This window comes from Echeneis naucrates, chromosome 15 (genome assembly GCF_900963305.1).
Source record: "Echeneis naucrates chromosome 15, fEcheNa1.1, whole genome shotgun sequence".
Taxonomy (NCBI): Eukaryota; Metazoa; Chordata; class Actinopteri; order Carangiformes; family Echeneidae; genus Echeneis; species Echeneis naucrates.
Genome location: NC_042525.1, coordinates 1780366 through 1802049, shown reverse-complemented (window position 1 = coordinate 1802049; position 21684 = coordinate 1780366). Strand labels below are relative to the sequence as shown.

At 42.3% G+C, this 21684-nt stretch overlaps 1 protein-coding gene across 2 annotated transcripts; it reads left to right on the top strand.

The window, feature by feature from the left end:
* Positions 1-217: 217 nt before the first annotated feature.
* btaf1 (BTAF1 RNA polymerase II, B-TFIID transcription factor-associated) lies at positions 218-17445 on the top strand. 2 transcript variants are annotated; one of them, XM_029521628.1, is made up of 38 exons: positions 218-644; positions 1587-1710; positions 1803-1917; positions 2114-2257; positions 2892-3032; positions 3949-4102; positions 4266-4395; positions 4501-4569; positions 4719-4808; positions 4888-4983; positions 5067-5243; positions 5447-5587; positions 5709-5833; positions 6321-6441; positions 6913-7017; positions 7196-7345; positions 7762-7904; positions 8044-8218; positions 8325-8528; positions 9147-9567; positions 9869-10053; positions 10142-10298; positions 11028-11137; positions 11296-11497; positions 11590-11738; positions 12031-12183; positions 12631-12752; positions 13122-13289; positions 13440-13517; positions 13618-13747; positions 13841-13982; positions 14096-14226; positions 14551-14673; positions 15197-15349; positions 15442-15653; positions 15735-15894; positions 16061-16231; positions 16634-17445. In XM_029521628.1, the coding sequence occupies exons 1-38, from the start codon at positions 631-633 to the stop codon at positions 16781-16783; spliced, it is 5535 nt and encodes a 1844-aa protein (XP_029377488.1). In that variant the 5' UTR covers positions 218-630; the 3' UTR covers positions 16784-17445. The 2 variants fall into 2 exon arrangements, with proteins under 2 accessions (XP_029377488.1, XP_029377487.1); XM_029521627.1 differs by having other exon boundaries at positions 631-644; positions 2892-3091; positions 3969-4102.
* The last annotated feature ends 4239 nt before the right edge of the window (positions 17446-21684 follow it).

The window sequence follows — 21684 nt, the reverse complement described above, 5'->3', positions numbered from 1 at the left end:
ATTTAACACATCAATGTGCTGATGAAAAATAAAAATAAATAAAAATAAATAAAAACGATCCCTTCGGGTTTTTTTTTTTTTTTTGGTTTTTTTCCCCTTTCCGTTCGTTTCCTCTTTTAACGCGCTTTCTGATTGGTTCTCACCGACGCTTCTAGCCAATCAGCTTCCGCCTGCTATGGAGGAAGGAATAAATGCAAGATGGCTCCTCGTATAAAAACAGTCTTCTGGCTCGCCCTGAGCGGGCGACTAAATAACTCTTTACATCTTATCAGGTTAAAATATTTATCCGCGAAGAGTGCTGAAGGGTAGCCCGGGCTATGGATTGATGTGCGTACGATACCCGGCGACATTTCGTGGGAGAAGATACCGCGGAGACAAGAGGGACAACTTTGAAGCCATGAATTGGCGGTGAAGTCACTCTTCGGCGGTCCAGAAGCAGAAGCCTGGGCCTCGGCTAGTTAGCGTTAGCTGCTAACTAGCTAATGACTTCATCTACTATTGTCTGTCGCGTTGGAAACGTTAAACAGCTTCCAAAAAAAGGAAAAATAAGAAGCAAACGGGAGGAGGGAGAGGGCTCAAATCACCAGTCGCCTGTTGAATGCGGGCATAGTTATATATATTTTTTTGACCATGGCTGTTTCGAGGTAAGTTTGACGGTGTTGCTGTTATTAACCGTTAGCTAGCTAGCTAGCTAGGGAGCTAACCGGCTGGTAGAATGGCCGACTAACGGCTGCCACTAAGCTAACGAGGCTAACGTCACGGTGTAACTTGTTCACTACTCGTGGTTTTTGGAGTTTAGCAGGCAGGCCTCCTGTCTCCGTTTGGACTTATCTTCAGGCATTAAATGTCACTTTCCTTTGTTGATGCTCCGCTGAAGATAAAAAAAAAAAAATGAAAAGAAGAAGAAGCAACAACCCGGCTTTAACTCATGCAACCGGAAAGTTGTGGCAGATTGCAAACGTAGATTAGACCGTTGAGTACCTTTTTGTGGAAGGAATTGTGATAAGAACGAAAAAGGAACATTGCTTAGGAGCACACATCGAAACATTGCAACTTGTCAAGTTTGCAATTATGCACCCTGCACTTGAATGCTGAATGTTTAACTGTAATATTATAAAATGCGGTGCTGATGTGGTCTCAGCTAATGCTTCCCGTTTTGATTGTTGTGCTGATTCCACGTGGTCTTTTGCATAGCAAAACAGACTAATCTGTACTTAAAGTGAGTGGTACTTGGGGTCACGCCCCGTACATCTCTAATCCACTTCACTTTATTAATAGGCTGCTAATGTCCTTAGTGAAAGAGCAGGATCATTAAACAGGTTGCAAAGCCAAGCAAATACTAATACTGAGTTGTTTCATCCTTGCTTGCACGTGTTGCATTGAGACAAATTCATTTATATACGTATAACTAATAAATAATAAAAAAAAACCCCACAAAACTATTTGGTGGTCCACAGTAGATCATCACAAACAGAAAAGGGGGGTATCAGGATGTTTGTTCAGTGCTGTGTATTGTGTGTGGTCTGTAAGCTTTCTCCTGACCTTGTGTTTTTGCTTTTTCCTCCGTGTGTGTAACTTGTCTTTAGACTTGATCGTTTGTTTATCCTGCTTGACACTGGAACAACACCAGTAACCAGGAAAGCAGCAGCCCAGCAGCTTGGAGAAGTGGTCAAACTCCACCCACATGAACTCAACAACCTCCTGTCAAAGGTTTGCCTTTGATGTATCCTTTTTCCTGTCATACTTCCAATCTAAGTTACATGTACAGTGAATTAAATCTTTTTTTTTCTCTCAATTATAAGGTCTTGACCTACTTAAGGAGTCCCAACTGGGACACACGTATAGCAGCAGGCCAAGCTGTAGAAGCCATTGTGAAGAATATTCCTGAATGGGACCCACCCCCAAAGCCCAAAGAGGGTAAGTTCTTGAACCTTCATCAACATGCTTAAATTGTGAAATTTGAGGGAGTTGGCATAGGTACAACATTGAACACTGACTTTAGAGTTACAGTTGCTTTGTCAAATGTATCTATATTAATGTACAAATGGCCTCAGATTTCTTAAGGGACAAAAAGCTTTTGTGATGTGTGTTTTTGGTTGTTTGCTTGCTTTAGAATCTTGTGAAGACTTCTCACCAGAGGACTCTTCCTGTGACCGGTTAAATTTCTACCACTTTGACATCTCCCGCTTACTCAAACATGGGGCCTCTCTGTTGGGATCTGCAGGGGCTGAGTTTGAGCTGCAGGATGACAAAACTGGTTTGTAGTAACAGCCACAATTTCACACGCAACCTGAATTTCTGAACAAATCAGACACACCCATGTTTATGTGTAGGCTTCAGACATTTTTATAATATGTAACATAACTTGGGCAACAGCAGATGGACTAAAAGCCAGGGGGTTGAAAACGGCATCTCTGCACAGCATATCAATTATGTGGTCCTTTGTAATTTAGCCTCAGGGTCTGTTTTTATACTGTCTCTCAGTACACAAAGTGAGAAACTGTAGTCATGGCTTTGATTGCAATGTAAATATCTGTTTTAAGATAATTTAAATTTGAACTCTTTTTGTCTTTTATACCAGCTTTAAAAAAAAAAAAAACCCAAAAAACTCTGAACTCATTTCACTTCTCTTTTATGGTGCCCTGCAGAAGTTGATAGAAGTTCACTAAATTTAGCAACATCTAGGTGACTTTCAGAGCTATTTATGACAGTCCTGTATTTTTTTTGTAGCCTTAGCTTTAATCATGTTGCTACATAGCTAGATTTAGCCTCAGAATGAGACAGTTTTTCACACTCATGGTCAATATTCCTTACAGTGGTACACTGCAGTCTTCCTTTATTGTTCTGTGCCATCTAAATTTTATCCCTGACTTCCTGTCATTTGCTTGCAGGTGAGATGGACCCTAAGGAACGCCTTGCTCGTCAGAGGAAGCTTCTTCAGAAGAAGCTGGGTCTGGATATGGGTGCTGCTATAGGAATGGACACAGAGGAGCTCTTCAATGATGAGGACCTGGACTACAACAGTCAAGCCAGTGTGCTTAGAGCCCATGGAAGCAAAGCTGCAGCTGGATCCAGCTCCCGCAACCATGTAGTGGGTGTTGTTTTAGCCTCTTAGCTATGAGTTGGAAGATTCTGAGATCATGCAATATTTGTTTGGTTTATTTTGTTTATTTCTGCAAGCTGTAGCGCTGGATAGACTATAAAGTTCCCTTAAATAGGTGAAGATGGTCAGAAGTTTAAGGCACATAGTGAGGTGTCTCTCTGGCATCTTCTGACATAAATGAAATAAAGGCAGGTTAGAATTTGCTTCCCTATGACATGTACACCCTTTTTCATTTTAGCACAAAGATTTGTCTAAACAGGATCTTTGTTCTCGGAGTTGTTGTATTATGGTTACGCTGATTGTCATCTTCGCTTTGGTGTGACTGTTTTTGGTGAAGCAGCTTCCTCTCCCCCCCCACCCTCCTTTTTTTTTTTTTTTTTTGTTCCTTTCCCCTTTTCTCCCCCGGAGGCTGTTGGGGATTATACTCCTTTTTGTGAAGGCCTGCATACAATTTTAGTTGATTTGTCAGTGGGTGAATACCTTTTTTGTATTTCTGCCCCAGTGGCATGTAGTTACGTCACATGTGCCACAAATAATTCTCTAAAATATTGTGTCACACAAGTAGCAGCAAAGGATGCAGCAGTGTGGGTCTTCATGAACAGATTCTGTGCCTGCTTGAAGTCCTGTACAGTATAAAACAATACAACTGTGCATGAATAAGCAGGGGGAATGCAGTTAGCCTATTACAGTCACTGTTGGTTTGGAAGGTTAGATTTACTTGGCAGGAAGGACTCCTTGGAGATTCATGACGTTTCCATCTATGGAAATAACTGCAATGATTCATTTTGTTCTGTTTTGATATTGCAGTGTGTTGTTTGTTCAGTAATGTCGCCCTGTATAATCAGCTCCATTGTCTTGTTTTCAGCCCATTCATGCTGCTGAGTTGATTGACTCAGAGTTTCGCCCAGGCATGAGCAGTCGTCAGAAGAACAAGGCTAAGAGGATGGCTAAATTAGTGGCAAAACAACGATCCCGAGACATGGATCCAAATGAAAAGAGGTATGATTGTGCACCTACAACATGTTCGGCTACAGCTGGAGATCATCTAGATCTCTGAAGTAAAACAACCAGGTAGAAATTATTATTCTGAGTCTATAACAACATTACACAGTGTAATTTAGTTCTAATGATAAATGATTTCCTTTTGATCTCTGTCCTCTAGCAATGACAGTTTTGAGGGTGAACCTGAGGAGAAACGAAGGAAAACCACCAATGTAGTGATTGACCAACCAGCAACAGACCATAAAGTCTTAATTGACAACGTTCCAGATAATTCCAACCTGTTAGAGGAGGTAAAACAAGTCAATTTTTTTTTCTCCCCCCTCTTCTTCTTCCCCTGCAGTTTCAGCACAAAATCTATAAAGGTCAACTTGATGTTCTTCTTTTCTGTTTTTCAGACACATGAATGGCCTCTGGAAAGCTTTTGTGAGGAGCTATGCAACGACCTCTTCAATCCTTCATGGGAGGTAAAAACAAAGAATTTTTTTAAATTAGTGATTTTTGAGCCAGACTTTAAAAATTTTGGATTCAGAGCTGTCACCTCCAAATTTACTGATTGGTCTTTCAACATACACATTAATAAAAAAAAAAATTGATTGTATGTGGTTGTTTGCAGGTTCGTCATGGTGCTGGTACTGGTCTTAGGGAAATCCTGAAGTCCCACGGTGCTGGGGGTGGGAAGCTGATGGGAAGCACTGGAGAACAGGTATATTATCTTTGATCTCAGGTTTTTCAACATTTTAGTGGAAGTTAGCCATGACATGAAGTCTGACTTTTTGATTTAGATGCTGCGGCAGCATCAGGAATGGATAGAGGACGTTGTCATCCGGTTGCTCTGTGTATTTGCTCTGGATCGCTTTGGGGATTTTGTATCTGATGAGGTAGGCTTGTTTTTTAATGGGATGTTTGAGGAAAAGTTACCTCCTGATATACTTCATCCTATATTTCTCTCTCTTGATTCCAGGTGGTGGCCCCAGTCAGGGAGACGTGTGCCCAGACGCTCGGCGTGGCCCTTCGCCACATGAATGAAACGGGTGTTTCCATGACAGTAGATGTCCTGCTGAATCTTCTAAAAGAGGACCAGTGGGAAGTCCGTCATGGAGGCTTGCTTGGGATCAAATATGCCCTCGCTGTCAGACAGGTACCACCTGTTCTGGGTATACATGATTTGCCTTTTAAATAAGCATAGCAGGCTGCTACAATGTATTTGACTTGAGCGCCGTAAGGCCATGAATACGAACTGGGTGTAGGACGATGTGAACTCCTTGTGGAGAAATGTTACTGTAGAGGCCGTTCTGTGTCATCTCACAGCCATATTCATCTGTCTCTTCCTCTGTTCTTCAGGACCTGATCTCTGTCTTGCTGCCCCGGGTTCTCCCTGCCGTCACTATAGGCCTGCAGGATCTAGATGATGACGTCAGAGCTGTGGCAGCTGCAGCTCTTATCCCTGTTGTGGAAGGTCTGGTACAGCTACTACCAAATAAGGTGAGAGGGGAAAGACAAGTGGGTTTTTTTTTCTTTTAAACAATTAAAGTTTCAGTCTTGAGTGCAATGTGTCAAATCCCGGTCTCAGTTTGTTAAACTGTTAAATTTCTGCCTCCCTCAGGTACCCTTCATAGTGAACACACTATGGGATGCACTTTTAGACCTGGATGACCTGACTGCTTCCACCAACAGCATCATGACGCTGCTGTCATCACTGCTCACTTACCCACAGGTTCGACAGTGCAGGTCAGTCTCTGTTGTGTAATAAAAAAACTGCTGTATCAAAAATACTTATGGATAACTAATAGAGCTCATTGGTGTGTAGGCTTTATACAATACAGTCGTGGTGTAGAAATCAAATGAATGTCTTACCTATCTGTTGGGCACATTTGACTGATTCCATGAACAGTGAAGGCCAAACCTAATCTGGGTAGATTAAAGATTCTGTCACTGCTCAGTTTAAACAGAAAATTTAAAGTTCAAATGCAGTTTCACATACTTGGTATTCACAGTTGCTTATCTAGTTTATCATTAAGTGGAAGGCAAATGATTTCCCCTGAACTCCGTGGGTGTGTTGTGTCGTGTCAGCATTGTACAAGGACATTGGTTGAACTCGATCTTGATTTACATAAAAGCACCCAATCAGATAATGCACGGCTTGCTATAAGCATTTTAATATGAACAATGAATGTTGGTGTTTATTTATAACAATGGTCTTTCTTGTCCACTCCAGCATGCAGCAGTCATTAACAGTTCTGGTTCCTCGGGTTTGGCCATTCTTGCGACACACTATTTCATCCGTAAGACGTGCAGCACTGGAAACCCTTTTCACTCTGCTGTCTAAGGCTGATCAGGTACATTCAACTAAGCTAAATAGACATTCATGTAATTTGACATACTTTTTTTTTTTTTTTTTTTTTTTTTTTTTTGCTGGATATGAACAGGTTATTTTAAAAAAAATAAATTTAATTTTTAATGCTGGGCCTAATGTCACTGACTGGTCGAGTGTAGCAGTTTCCCCAGGAGCTGTTGCTATTTCTAAATAAATTGGAATACAAAGCAGAGTTTCATTTGTGGCTAGATTCATCTGCTTTTCTCACCCGTTAGCAATTTATTTTCCTCAAAGATGCAGCAACTCCTTGGAAAAGGCTTAGCTACTCTCTATAGTCGGTGAGAAGCAACTTGGCTGAAAACGCATTACATCTTTGCACAGGTGACAGAAGCGAGCCTGTAATTGTGTTGTGGAATTTTCATCCTGTCTGGTATTTAGTTTCCAGTTTGAATCCTAGATAATGTAATAAGATGGTTGTTGTTTTGTTTTTCAGAGCTGTGCTATGTGGATCAACCCCATCCTACAAGATATGCTCAGGCACATCTTCCAGTCCTGCATCCTGGAGAGCAATGAGGAAATCCTTGACCTGATCCATAAGGTTGGTTCCTCTGTCTGCATTATAATATGAACTTAACAATAAGACATTAAGTTGATTTAACTGCTGTTACTGAAGAAATGATGGGGAAAATGCAATCACTTTTTTTTTTTCTATTTTGGAAAGCTCTTTTTCATTTCTTGAATTTTGCCTTTTTGTGAATGTGTATGTTCGTGTGCAGGTGTGGATGGAGCTGCTGTCTCAGGCCCCTCATCAGTATGTGGTAGCTGCCAGCTGTCCATGGATGGGTGCCTGGCTCTGTCTCATGATGCAGGCCTCACACATTCCTATAGACCTGAATATGCTGCTGGAAGTGAAAGTCCGCTCCAAGGTCTCACAGCTAAATCAGAGTTTCACTTAATTCTCACTCTAGTCACAGCTGATCTTTTCTATTTAAAGAATGTGTGCCGTGGTCATGTCAGTGCGATTTCTGGATGGTTTCTGCTGCAGATTTTCCAACCAGTTGATGCACCTTACAATGTTTTTTTGTATTATGCCAGGGGACATAGTACAGCAGGGCACACACACTTAGTTAGTTTAATAGGCTGTGGCTGAATCCTGAAGTTAAAGATAGGAGAGCTTCAATGACTGTTGGTGGACATGTTTAAACAGGAGGAGAAGTGTCTGGTAATTCAGTAATGACGACGCGCTTGCTCACCTCCCCAAAGTGATGTTTATCAGGCCACATGAAAATGACCTGGAATTGCATCCAACTGACGCATAATAAATGTTTTGCTGGTCTCACAGGATAAGGCTGGCACAAAGGGGCGTCAGGGGACCAATCAGGTGAAAGAAACAGTTCAGGAGTACATAGCAGGTGCGGAGACTGTGACAGATGACCCAGTGACGAGGGACTACGTTGTGGTTCGAGCTCGCCTCACTGCTGCCAAGTAAGTTTGCAGTGTTGCATTAGAAGGAAAAAGTTGAGGCAAATTGATGAGAATAAAAATGCTATAAATGGTTTAAAAAGATGCTGACAGTCAGGGCAGTTGACGGTGTTTCCCTGCTCTGTTTTTATCTGTTGTGCAGATTGCTGGGGGCTCTGTGTAGGTGTATCTGCGACCCTCAGCTCAACGCTGCGTCTCAGGAGATCCGCCCAGCTGAGTCTTTGGGCCAGCTGCTGCTCTTTCACCTCAACTCCAAGTCTGCCCTGCAGCGCATAGCTGTGGCTCTAGTGCTTTGCGAGTGGGCTGCACTGCAAAAGGTGAAGAGCTTGGTTCAGTTTGTTTATGGCAGAATTAGTGGCAAAACGAAAACAGGCATTTAGAGGCCCGATTGTCGTGATTACCTTCTTGCAATTTCTTTCCCAGGATTGTCAAGTGGTGTCGTCACTGGTGCAGCCTCGACTTCTGGCCATTCTGTCTGAGCAGTTGTACTATGATGAGATTGCTATCCCCTTCACACGGATGCAGAACGAGTGCAAGCAGCTCATTGCCTTGCTAGCTGATGCCAACATAGACCTTCAAGATCGCCTCAATTGTAGCGTTTTCACCATTGACCAAGCCAATGAGCTGGTAAGTCAGTCTAAACATGCACACTAAAGTTAAATGAAGAGAGGGAAGCAGATCAAATCCAAGACTGAACTAAATGTGATGATTTTGTGTGTCTCTGTGTCTGTGTGTGTCTTTGTGGGGAAAAAAAACAGTGGAGTGATTTTCTTCCCCCGCCCCCCCATTATTTAATTAAATATAAAATAGAATAATTGAAGGTTTACATGCGATAGCAATACCAAGTGGAAAACATTATCCCATGCAGGCCTCCAGTAACACAATCTCAAATCATTTTATATGGAGGCAGGTATACTTAAGATATTTTTGATTCAGCCTGGGCAAAGAGACTTTTGAGACAGTGGCAAAGTTGTATATAATATTGCTGGCATGATGGTAAGATGACGGCACGTCTTGTTTTTGCAGGCAGTGTGTTAACTCTATCATAGCATTTGTCTGCCATTATCAAGACAAGTTTTTCCATCTTGTCCAACTGTTTTTGTTTTTATTTCCTGAACTGACAGCTTTGATATTAGTCGTTTGGTACCTAGCTGACCCTCAGCTTGAGAGGTTAATGGATTTTCCTCTCTGTAACAGATCATTCTTGTTCCAGTCTCTCAGTTTCTCCTCTCTGTTGTTCCCTAGGTTACCACCATCTTCACAGAGTCAACAGCGGGCCTGAACATGAGGTCAAAGCAGTGGCAGGCGCTGGACAGTAAACGCCAGCAGGCTCAGGCCACAGTGATTGAGACGAGCACAGAATGGCAGCAGCTGCACTTGCGTGTGCACATGTTCACAGCCTGTGCAGTGATTAACCTGCAAGTGCTTCCTGACAAACTCAACCCTCTGGTTCGGCCTTTGATGGAGGCCATCAAGCGAGAGGAGAACACCCTGATTCAGAGTTACGCCGCTGCTTTTATAGCCAAGCTGTTGCAGCAATGTGCTGGCCGCTCACCATGCCCCAACCCCAAAATCATCAAAAACCTCTGTGCCTCGGCCTGCGTGGATTCTTCGGTCACTCCCTCATCGGCTTTCCCCGTTCCCCCCACACAGGAAAATGCCAAAGGTAAGAGCTGTTGATGCACAGGCTCTGTTTTTGTTAGTTTTACACAACACACACAGCCTCTATTTGCCTGTTTGACACATGATTTACTTAAAATTTCTGAGGGGGGGGAGTCACTAACAGAGCAATAAGGCTCTAAGTGTGACATGATACTTAGAATCATACATCTGTGGGCTACCTTTTATTAATCATTACGTGACTTAAAAATGCCTAACATGATGATAGCGATCATGTGTCCACACTGAGGAAGTGCTTGCTTGCTTGCTCGCTCTTCACCTCGTTTCTGTCTTTATCCTGATGTTAGGCGGTGGGTTGGAGAGAGACGGCATGCATCACATGGTTAACAAAACCCGCGGCATCATTACACTTTACCGTCACCAAAGGGCAGCATTTGCAATCACTAGTAAGAGGGGACCAGCTCCGAGAGCCCCGAAGGCCCCCTCTACAGAGCTTCCTCCTGGCAGCACCATCAGCACTGATAATGACGAGGTACAGAGTCACCGAGGAACATTTAACTTGTTCAATTTGGCTGCTGGTTGTATAAATACTAATTTCTGTTTTTCTTTTTTCGCCCAAGAGCAAGAAACCGTTTCTTATTCAAAGAAGAGGGGCGGAGTTCTCCCTAACAACTGTTGCCCGGCACTTCGGAGCAGACTTCACCAAGTCACTGCCGTATCTTTGGGAGAACACCGTGGGGCCACTGAGGACAGTGGTGACTGCAAATCAGTGCATAGGTATTCTGACTGGATTAACCAGCTTTCAGTCTTTGGTAGACATTAACAGCAGTAGGAAGAATGTCTCTCACTTAAAAGCTAATCTAGCCAATTAGTCACCTGCTGGTTTTTGTACTTGACGTGTCAGACTCTTCTTGAAGGCTTTGGCTTGTGATGAAGCTAAGAGCAACAATTTATGTTGGAAAGTCGTTTACTGAAAGTGTTGGTGGATAGTGATGTACAGTCCAGCCCATCAGTGTTTGGACAATGACAAGCAGGTTGCTTGTTTTGATTAGAAGTAAAATAGAGTCGGGACTCGGCTTCACTTTGATTCGGTAGAAGCAGCTGTGTGTGCAATGTAGCTTTTTGAACACAGAATGACCGCTTCACATTTTTTCTTTCACATCCATCATTCAAAGATAAGGAAACATGTCTGACTACGTCCTTCAGGACTTTGTTTTCATAGTTTTTTCTCCTCCTCATCGCCAGGACTTGTGCCTGCTTGACATTTTGTAGTCCTGCACTTTACAGGACACTTTTCAGATATAACTGTGTATAAAAGGAATGAAAATAGTATTAAATTAAGCAACAAACTAGCATTGAAATGACGGTGTGCTATCACAATATGGGCAATGTCCAACACGGTTCATTTCATACTGACATGAATCAACTCAGATTAAAGGGACTGTTCCAATTCTTGCAGTCGACACTGAGGCCGCTCACATCGTGTGCATCTCTTGTGTTTTCTAGATCGGCAGGCCCAGCTGGAGAGGGGAGACGCTGCAGCTCAGGAACTGGTCAACTCTCTGCAAGTTCTGGAGGTCATGGCTGGAGCCATGGCTCCTGAACTCAAACCTTTGGTAAGGCTGACTTATCAACACTGTTCTATTGTATGTCTGGACCATCAGAGTTTCAGTAACATCATGGAAAAAGGAGAAACTGATGAGGGTCCCTTCAAACACACAGGAATATGTCTCAAATGAGCCTTGATCAAATGTCTGTCTGTGTTGTGTTCTAGCTGCTGGAGCAGCTTCCATATCTGTTCACCTGCCTGCAGCACCCGTACACAGCGGTGCGTCACATGGCAGCACGCTGCGTGGGCGTGCTCAGTAAGATAGCCACGCTGGAGACCATGAACACTTTCCTGGAGTGTGTGCTCCCCTGGTTAGCTGCTATAGATGACTGCACCAAACAGGAAGGTGCCATCGAGGCTTTGGCCTGTATCCTTCATGTTGTGGTACATAGAACAATAAAAAGTGTGGTGATGGTTAGGGTGAAGTCTCTGTACACTCCTTGACTAACATCTCACCAGGCGTCATGGAGCAGCTGGATGTGGATATCATCCCCTACATTGTGCTGCTGGTTGTCCCAGTTCTGGGCCGTATGAGCGACCCCAGCGACAGCATTCGTTTCATGGCCACACAGTGTTTTGCTACACTCATCCGGTTGCTCCCACTAGAGGTAGGAGGACTCGAACAGAAACAAGGCTGTTAGAGAATTAGAATTAAAAATGATTCAGTGGCAGGAGCCATAAAAAAATACTCTTAAGTTTTAATTTCATCCTGTATGTTTTAAGGACTTCCTGATGTTGAATCCTGAAACCTTTTCCGACTTGTTCACTAAAATAAAACTCCAAAACCAGAAAGGGCTAAGAAAAATGATTTCATGCTGTTATCAAGAGCCCCTCTTCTTCTGGTAATATTGTTGGGTTTTTTTTTTTTTTTTTCCCCCTGCCCCCCCTCCTCTCAACCAGGCAGGAATACCCGACCCTCCAGCCATGTCTGCCGACCTCATTCGCCAGAAAGCCAGAGAACGCCACTTCCTGGAGCAGCTGCTCGATGGCAGAAAGTTGGAGAACTATAAGATCCCTGTTCCCATTAAGGCAGAGCTTAGGAAGTACCAACAGGTGTGTGCCAGTTTTCTGATCCCATTGTGTCTCCGATATGCCCTCAAGCGGAATGATTAACTGTCTGCCTTAGACATTAAAACAAAAGCTGGAAGCGTTGAGTGTTGTGTTTTTGTTTTTTTTCCCCTCCTGACTCACCTTCTCACCGCAAGACTGAGCGTCGTCATCAAAGTCTGGATGGAGGTTTTGTTATAAATGCTGCAGGCTGGTGATGAGTCTTTTCCTGTCGGTTAATTTATATCAATCAAATCATCTAAAAGATCTGATGTCTGTTTTGTGTGATTTGGTTTTTAGCTAGAAATGTTGTTGCACCTTTGAAGAGCAGCCATCAGTCTTTTTGATTGAGCAGTGTACAAATCCAAATCCTGGCAGCTGTGTTTTTGCCCAACAGTGACGACAATTCAACCGTAACTGACTCAGGAGAGACGTCTCTGTTTAATCTTACAGGATGGAGTGAACTGGCTGTCCTTCCTCAACAAATACAAGCTGCATGGCATCCTGTGTGACGACATGGGCCTCGGCAAGACGCTGCAATCCATCTGCATTCTGGCAGGAGATCACTACCTCAGGTACCAACTGCACAATGGCTGTATTACTGATCCTGTTTAAATCTCCATCAGCTCAGTGACTCAGCTCTTCTGTCCCTCGGAGACAAATGAGCTGTTTGGAAGTAAAATCATTCACTTGGTGGTTTGCTCGAGAGCAAAATAGGCTGGATAAGTGAAAGGTGAAGCCAACATTAGAGCCTTTTTAACTTCATGCTTTCAAATGACTGTGTGAAAAAGGAGTTGCATTGAAGTCTATAGGAAAATGTTGGTTAGGGTCAGTGATTTTGTTCCATTTTTAGATGTGCAGGGTTTTTTTTTTTTTTTTTTTTTTAATAAATCGTTTTAGTGTAACGCCTGACTCTGCCTCCTGCTTGTGTGACATCTGTTCAGGGCTCAGGAATATGCCAAGACAAAGGCTGCGGACTGCAGCCCCCTGCCCTCCCTGGTGGTTTGCCCCCCCACGCTGACCGGCCACTGGGTGGACGAGGTGGGCAAGTTCTGCAGCAAAGAGTACCTCAACCCGCTGCACTACACTGGGCCTCCTACGGAACGAATGCGGTGAGGATCAGTTTACTGCAAGAGAACAATTCTTTTCTCCAAATTCGATAAGAGCAACAGGAAGTTTATATGCACTCATCATATGTATGTAGAGTTAAACTAAAGTTTCTGCACAGCTAAAATAAGGGAAGCTGGATATTTGCTTTTCAGGTTGCAGCACCAAGTGAAAAGACACAATCTGGTAGTAGCCTCTTACGATGTTGTTCGAAATGACATCGACTTTTTTAGGTGAGTTTTGTTTTTGTTTTGTTTTTTTGTTTTGTTTTTTTTTTGCGTTTTGCAGGAAGGCGTTGCTTTCTAAACACGTTTTGTCCCCTCCCCCCTCCAGGAATATCAAATTCAATTACTGCATTCTTGACGAGGGTCATGTCATCAAGAACGGGAAAACCAAACTCTCCAAAGCCATCAAACAGTTGGCTGCCAACTTCCGAGTCATATTGTCCGGAACGCCCATTCAGGTGAGGCACCATGAAAGTAGGCTTTAAAATTGTAGTTCCTTCCTCATATGTATGAGTCAACACTTAAATATTCTCTCTCCACTCTATCCTCAGAACAATGTCCTGGAGCTCTGGTCATTGTTTGACTTCCTCATGCCAGGCTTTCTGGGAACAGAACGGCAGTTTGCCGCTCGCTACGGTAAACCAATCCTGGCCAGCCGCGACGCCAAAAGTTCCTCCAGGGAACAGGAGGCAGGTATGGGAGTGCTCTCCTTCACTGTCCTTTCCTTTCATTACTACCTTTGGTATCTCATTTCATCTACACGGCTTATGGAGGTGAGGACATTAACTGTGGTTAACTCTCTCCAGGTGTCCTGGCGATGGAGGCGCTACATCGGCAGGTGCTGCCCTTCCTGCTGAGGAGGATGAAAGAGGACGTCCTCCAGGACCTCCCTCCTAAAATCATTCAGGACTATTATTGCAATCTGAGTCCACTACAGGTACTCTAATGACATTCTAATGCAGTGACAGGCAGACAGCTGCTCTGTCACTATTGACATTGAAAGGACATTCATATATTACCTCTTCTGGCTGCCTCAGTATGCTGGGTTTTTTTTTTTTTTTTTTTTTTTTTTTTTAGCCGCTGATCATAATTATACACGTGTCTCTTCTACTGACACGAAGCAAATTATGTTCAAGGTCTCAACGGGGGTTTAACAGCTTGTAAATGGGGTGAATGTTAACATTCTTCTACTTTGGGAGCAAAGTGGCATGTCTTACAGCTGGGCTACGAGTTTAACATGTTATCCTCTCACAAAACGCAGGTTCAGCTGTATGAAGACTTTGCCAAGTCTCGAGCCAAGGCCAGTGTGGACGACAGCATCTCCACGCCCTCTACAGAGGAGGAGGAGAAGCCCAAACTGAAGGCCACAGGCCACGTCTTCCAGGTATAGTGTTATTCTAAATGTTTGTCTCCTGCAAGAACACACAGATGGAGATAGTGAGCAGCTAGCCGCTGAGCTAACTGATAGGACAGAAGTCAAACTTTGTGTTTTTTATAATGTTGTGGCTCCGGCTCGCTCTCTCTCTCTCTCTCTGTCACTCTTGTCATTTTTCTGGTGTAACAGATCGGTGACGGGTCTGTCTCTGTCCTCAGAGAGCACAAATGAGCTTGGTCACCCAGTAAATGGCTGCAGAGTCATGTGCCCCTGAGTCTCCTCCATTACTGACAACATTTTTTGACAAGTGCTTAAAGCCTAAATTCTTTCATGTGATTTTTATCTCATTAATAGTCTTTACTAAAGGTCAACACTCCAAATGACCTTTTAAGTTCAATGTTGAAGATTTCAGTGTATTTTGATTTGTTTCTCAGCCTTTGTGTCACGGAGCAGATGTTTTTAGTGTTTTGAAATCAAAGCAGTAACTGTGAATATGAATAGTGAGCCTTTGTCGTTCCTCCTTCTCCTCCAGGCGCTGCAGTACCTGCGGAAGCTGTGTAACCACCCGAGCCTGGTGTTGACACCGCACCATCCAGAATACAAGCGCATCACTGAGCAGCTGGCAGGTCAGAACTCCAGCCTACGGGACATTCAACACGCGCCCAAACTGTCCGCTCTGAAACAGGTAACGACTGCTGCTCGTTGTCACAGCTTCCTGTTTCACAAAATCGCCGTCGGATTACGTTTGCCTGACGATCAGCTCCTTTCTCCCTCCAGTTGTTGCTGGACTGTGGCCTCGGTGGCGGCGGGGGATCGGAGGGGGGCACGGAGGCGGTGGTGGCCCAGCATCGTGTGCTCATTTTCTGCCAGCTGAAGAGCATGCTGGACATCGTGGAGCACGACCTTCTGAAACCAAAACTGCCGACCGTCACCTACTTGAGGCTGGACGGCAGCGTGCAGGCCGGCCTGCGCCACTCCATCGTTTCCAGGTCGGTAGATTGAATAATACCAATGCTTGTGTCTTTTCTGTGAGCTTCCACTAAAGTCTGATCCTTCTCTCCCCGACGCAGGTTTAACAACGACCCGTCCATTGACGTGCTGCTTCTGACCACGCATGTTGGCGGTCTGGGTCTGAACCTGACGGGAGCTGACACCGTGGTGTTTGTGGAACATGACTGGAACCCCATGAGGGATCTGCAGGCCATGGACCGTGCCCACAGGATAGGACAGGTACTGTCAAGCAATGTGACCGACTGCTAACGTTTTAAAATCACATTTAGTTCAGCTGCCAGAGGAGGAAGTGACGTCTGTCTTCTTCACAATTTAACGGCTTTGCACCGAAATGAAACGGCCTGTTGTCCGTTAACATCCAGCCTCGTGTTTGTCGATTGTGCAGAAACGGGTCGTGAACGTGTACAGGTTGATCACACGAGGCACGCTGGAAGAGAAGATCATGGGTCTGCAAAAATTCAAGATGAGCATCGCCAACACCATCATCAGCCAGGAGAACACCAGCCTGCAGAGCATGGGCACAGACCAGCTCCTCAACCTCTTCACTCTGGACAAGGTGGGACTGACATGTTCACAACCTAACGCCACAACCCAAGGAAGTCCAGACTGACTCATAAAAAGTGTTTCCTGTGATCTGCTGAAACTTCGTGGAGGATAAATAGTTTCATATTTATCAGAAAAATCCACCAAAGTTCACAGTAAAGAGGAAACAATTGGTGTTTCTGAGAAACGGAACCCGTTAGCATGCAGTCAGACTTCTGTTCACTGATTTATTCTCACTGTTTTTCAAACACCAGGTTTGGTAATCTGTCTAAATACTCCTTTTCCAACATTTTTCTGCTAATTCATGTTTAATCAGATATTTAATCCCGATATTGATGTCGATTCTCACATTTCTGGGTTTTTGTCGTGAGTGTGGCATTTGGCTAAACTTCCTGTTGTGGCGATTGTGTTTCAGGACGAGAAGAGCGAGAAGGGAGAGCAGACGGCGTCGACCTCAGGGAAGGCCTCGATGAAGTCGGTGCTGGACGGCCTGGGGGAGCTGTGGGACCAGCAGCAGTACGACACTGAGTACAACCTGGACAGCTTCATGCAGTCTCTGCAGTAACCCCCCGCCCCCACTGCTGGCTTCGAGTGCTGGCCAAGCAGGTCCTGGTCAGAACCCGAAGGGACCGCCGCCGCCTGCTGCTGCAATTTTCTGCCCCCCTCCCCCCTCCACCATACACAGGCTAACTTCAAGGGGTCACTCACAGCTTTTAGTTCCAGTTTAAAGCAATAACTGCAATAGGAAATCTATATTTGATGAATATTGTTGGACAGTCAGGTTGTTGGTTGTGATGATGCCTCCAGTGTTACCATCCCCTCACGTCACTTGGCCAAAGTTGTACACTTCCACAGCTGGACCCTCCGGTGATCTGCCTCCCCCTCCCAATATCACAGAGTCTTAAAGCACTGCTGTACCAGGACACACCTGTCACAGCTCTTGACTGACACAAACATGGTTTTTGTACGACAAAGGGAACGTGCCGGAGAAACCACAGGACGCTTTTTACAGCACGCTGGTAACCAGGGCAACGAGATGTCTCCCACCCTCCAGGTGGTGATAGTTTTTAACCCCCGTCAGGAGAATCTGCTCACATGACCCGTGGCCATGGAGAGGCTTCGGTGGAGAGTTGACCGTGTGGACGACGGGTGACGCACAAAAAAAAAAAGCCCAGGAAACGCACTGCACTTGAAAGCAGCATTACAGAGACTGAAGATGGGGCCAAGCTGAAACTGGTACCTGAACCCATCACGTATTTTAAAAAGAATAATAGACTTGTACATATTTCTGTAACTGCTGCTTTTTCTTTATGATTGTGGAATTGTAATAAATTCTACAGACCTTTGAACTACTTCTCTTCCCTGGTTTTTATTAGAGGCACCCAGCAGATGGCGCAGTTGTACGTCTGAACAGGGTTTTAAATATAGAGGAGCCTAAAATAGTCTCAGCAGTCCTCTTTTGACCTTTTGATACCTCCTTCAGAATCACTTCCTGCGTTCTTCCAGTCGTAGAGCCAGCGCAGTTTTATGCTCTGAGCGCGTGACGGCATGTTCGTCCACATGTCTTGGCTCCATTTTAGTTTTGCTTCTGTTTCCAAAACCAAAATTCAAGTCTTCAGTTTTCAAATCGGCCTGACTGAGAAGACTTTTACATTCAAATGGAAACAGACGTGTCATTTCATTAAAGTAACACACTATCTCGTTGTCAACACAACTGAAGCTATGACGGTATTTAAGTCAAGATCAAGACAAGAAGATCAAGTTTTACAATTTCAAGAAAATGACTTTTAAATTGTTTTCTTTAAACTTTAATGTCTAAATATTTATTCCACTTTAATCAGTTAACTTTTTATTTTTTTTATTTTTTAATGCCGAGATTTGATTCACTTCAACTATAAAATCAATGATTGAATCTGAGAACTCAAATGAAGTGTCACTAAGATAAATTCAACCTGATGGATTTTTCTGATTAAAACACTTTATTTTTCTGCAGCAGCAGCCACTTGAACTTAAAACTGTTCTGTGAGATTGAGCGACGCTTTGTTAGTTTACAGCCTCGAGATCTGAACCCAAAGACTAAGAATCAGAGGACAGATGAATGTGGACAGGAAGAGATGCAGGGTTAGTGGGGGGTCAGTGGGGGGGGGCAGCCATGCAAAAGACCACAAAGTTTCACAGCGTCATACAACTACGTTTAATAAGATTTGCTTATTATTACAGAAAAAGGAAAAATGTAGGTGGGAACTACAAACTCTGAAGCAGTAGTAAGCATTAGCAGCATCGAGCTCCATGTTTTCAAATCACAGTTATACTGCAAAAATCATAATAAAATAAAAACTTCAGACAACCAGAGGTCCAATCAACAGTCTGAAAAAAAGCCTCGCCGAGATAGAGCCAGCGTTCAAGTCCGGAAATAAAAACCTAGAAAACAAACGCACAGACGCCTTCATTTAAAAAAAAAAAAAAAAACATTTTAAAAGTAGTGGGATGTTTGTTAAAAAAAATAAGAAAAAGCACATTACCAATCTTTCTTTTTTTTTTTTTTCATCTGTTTTGAGATCACAACATGACAAGACCGACCCGGAGAGCGACCTGAAGCAGAAGTGAATATACAGTTTACTACTCAAGTCTAGTTACAGGAAATACATACGTTTATCTATAGAGAGGAATATATAAAATGGTTGCCATCATCCAAACCATCATCTTTTTCATTTGCATGTACACTTTGTTTTATATTTCAGGTAAAAAAATAAAATAAAATTTTTAAGTGAGAGACCTGGGAGACATGATGACAGGTGAAAAGGTCAGAAACAACATTCTCTGACGAAGGATGTCAAAAACGTGGAGACCTCAGACTGAATTAAAGGACTTGTTGTATTTTGTTTTTTTGTTTTTTTTTGGGGGGGGGAGGATATGTTTATTTGCCCAAGAATATTCACACCAACATACCTTGAGCCTGACCTTTAGCTTAGCCAGTTAGCATAGCTTAGCATAAGGCCTAAAGCTAGCCTGAAGCTCAATTTTTTAAAATTTAGATGAATTTCGACCACAAAAACTTAAGAAAACAACAAACAAACCCAAAAAAAAAAAAAAAGCACATACATTAAATGTTCCTTTGGGGGGCAGAGCCAGGTCAGCTGTTAGCCTCTGCTTTATGCTAAGCTAACCAGCAGTTAATGTTGATTTATGTCCAGGAAACAAACAAACATGAGGAAGAGGGAACATCTGCAGAAACAAACAACAAAGTTGAATATAAAAAATCCTTTTTATGGATAATTAACATGCTCTGCTCTTAATTTAACATTCACTCCTAAATACAATCACACTGGGACCGAACCAACGAGGAAGAGGAGGATGTGTGTGACATGGCCGTTTGTTTAGTAAATGTGTTGTTGTTGTCCACAAAGTGAGTTTGTGTTACTGTCATAGTGGTAGATGTTGTGTTGGAGTAGCTGAAGAAATGCAAATATCCAGTGTTGTTGTTGTTGTCCATCTTCCACAATTACATCACAACGTACTGCACGTGTGCTCCATTTCTGCCATTTTTATTTTATTGCCCATTCATTTGTTTACATCGCGAATCACTGAAACATCACCAACCACCAACCTGTTTGTTTGTGAGTAGTTTTTTTTTCCACACTAATGTAAAGCAACATCAGCGAGTTAACACATAAAGCTTAGCAAGTTCAACAATCGACACACTTTTGTAACAATATTACAAAGTTGTTGTGTTTTTTTTTTCAGCGTCAACAAAAAAAGAGTGAACAAACAAAACAAAAAAAACTTTTAAAGAATTAGCATCATAAAATTAATTTATTCCAAGTAAAAATACAAAATAATATTAATGACATTGACCAGATATGAAAGTCTCCCCCAGAAATAACTATTAATGGTTGAGAAATAAGTCTGTAAAGAAAAAAATATGAAATAAAAATGAAAATATGTAAATATGTTTCAATTTCTCTTTTTAGCAAAACTTTCTAAAAATAATGAAAATTTTCTCAGTACAAAGGCTACATTACTACTGGAAGGTACTAGCAGGTAGAGTAGGTAAATACACAGTAGAAAATGATTTTAGTGAATCACAATGCTCGCAATGAAAATAATTCTGCAATAAAGATTTATGCCTCTTTTTTCTTGTTTTCTTCTTTTCTACAAACAGTACAAACAGTATTGCACATTACAACAAAGAGTAAAGGTTGTTAGCCTTAAAAAATGGGACTAATTCAAGTCTTGCGTGAATAAAAGGCCACCAGTCAATTGATGCACCTTCGGGGCTCTCGGTCAAGTTACAGGTGAAAACGCTTGTGTCTGTTTATTTGTGTTTCGTTTTTGTGTTAAAAATAACATTCTCATCTCTTTTTACCTCCAGCCGTTCAGCGACTCTCACAACTTGTGTGTATGTGTGTGGGTTTTTTATTTATTTTCGATTTTTTTTTATTTTTATTATTATTTTTTGTTTGTTTGCTTGTTCTTTTCTCCCAGCAATGTCAGGCTAACAAATCAGGGTTCACGTAGCTTTTTTTTTTTTTTTTTTTTTTTTTTTTTACATTTTATTTTTTACAAAACAAAAACAAAAAACAAAAAACAAACAAAAAAAAAAAACAGAAACAAAACAAAACAAGGGAGCACATACTTTTAGGAAACATAAAAAACTTCTCTTAAAAAAATAATGAACAGAAGATTCTCTTTCACAACTCTGGTCAGCATAGTAAATGATTGATTATAAATATACAAAAAATGTGGGAAATATGTTCAGTTTTTTTCTGAGCACCTGATATTTAGTTTTTTTGTTTTTTTTATTTCTTCTCATGATTTTATTTTTGTCCAATTTGACCAATGGGACACTCACCCTCGCCTCCGCTGTAATAAAGTAGACTGTACTCTCACTAACTACATCATTATATTAGTTATAAAGCTCTAACTCCTTCAGTTGTTGTCTTTTTCAAAAAAATAAATTCTTAAAATAAAAGAAATAAGCATGATAAAAATTAAAAAAGAAAAAATCAATCATCTGTTAAATCATTTCTCTTGAAGAATTAAATTAATATATATTTTTTCATCTGAATAAACTTACTTAGAAAATATCAGTTTCTCTCCTAATATATTTCAAAATTGAGGTATTGCAAAAGATCTGGTCAGTCAGAAAGCACGCTTTGTCCTCTTTTTTTTTACGTCTTTTAACAAAAAGAACTGCTGACTGTCGAAAACTGTTCAGATACAAAGAGTAGTGCATAACAAATATCTATCATAGAGAAGGAACAAACATAGAAAACCTGTCTGGGTGGGGAAAGAAACGTCACAAAAACACCCAGAATTCACTTTTCGTAGGGATAAGTATTATTATTATTACTCATGGTTCACTTCTTTGTTGTGTTGTTGTTGTTGTTGTTGTTGTTGTTTACTATCAGTTACAAAAAAGGATCTTCTGCTTTGTTTCAATTGGTTTTCTTTGTTTTTTTTTTT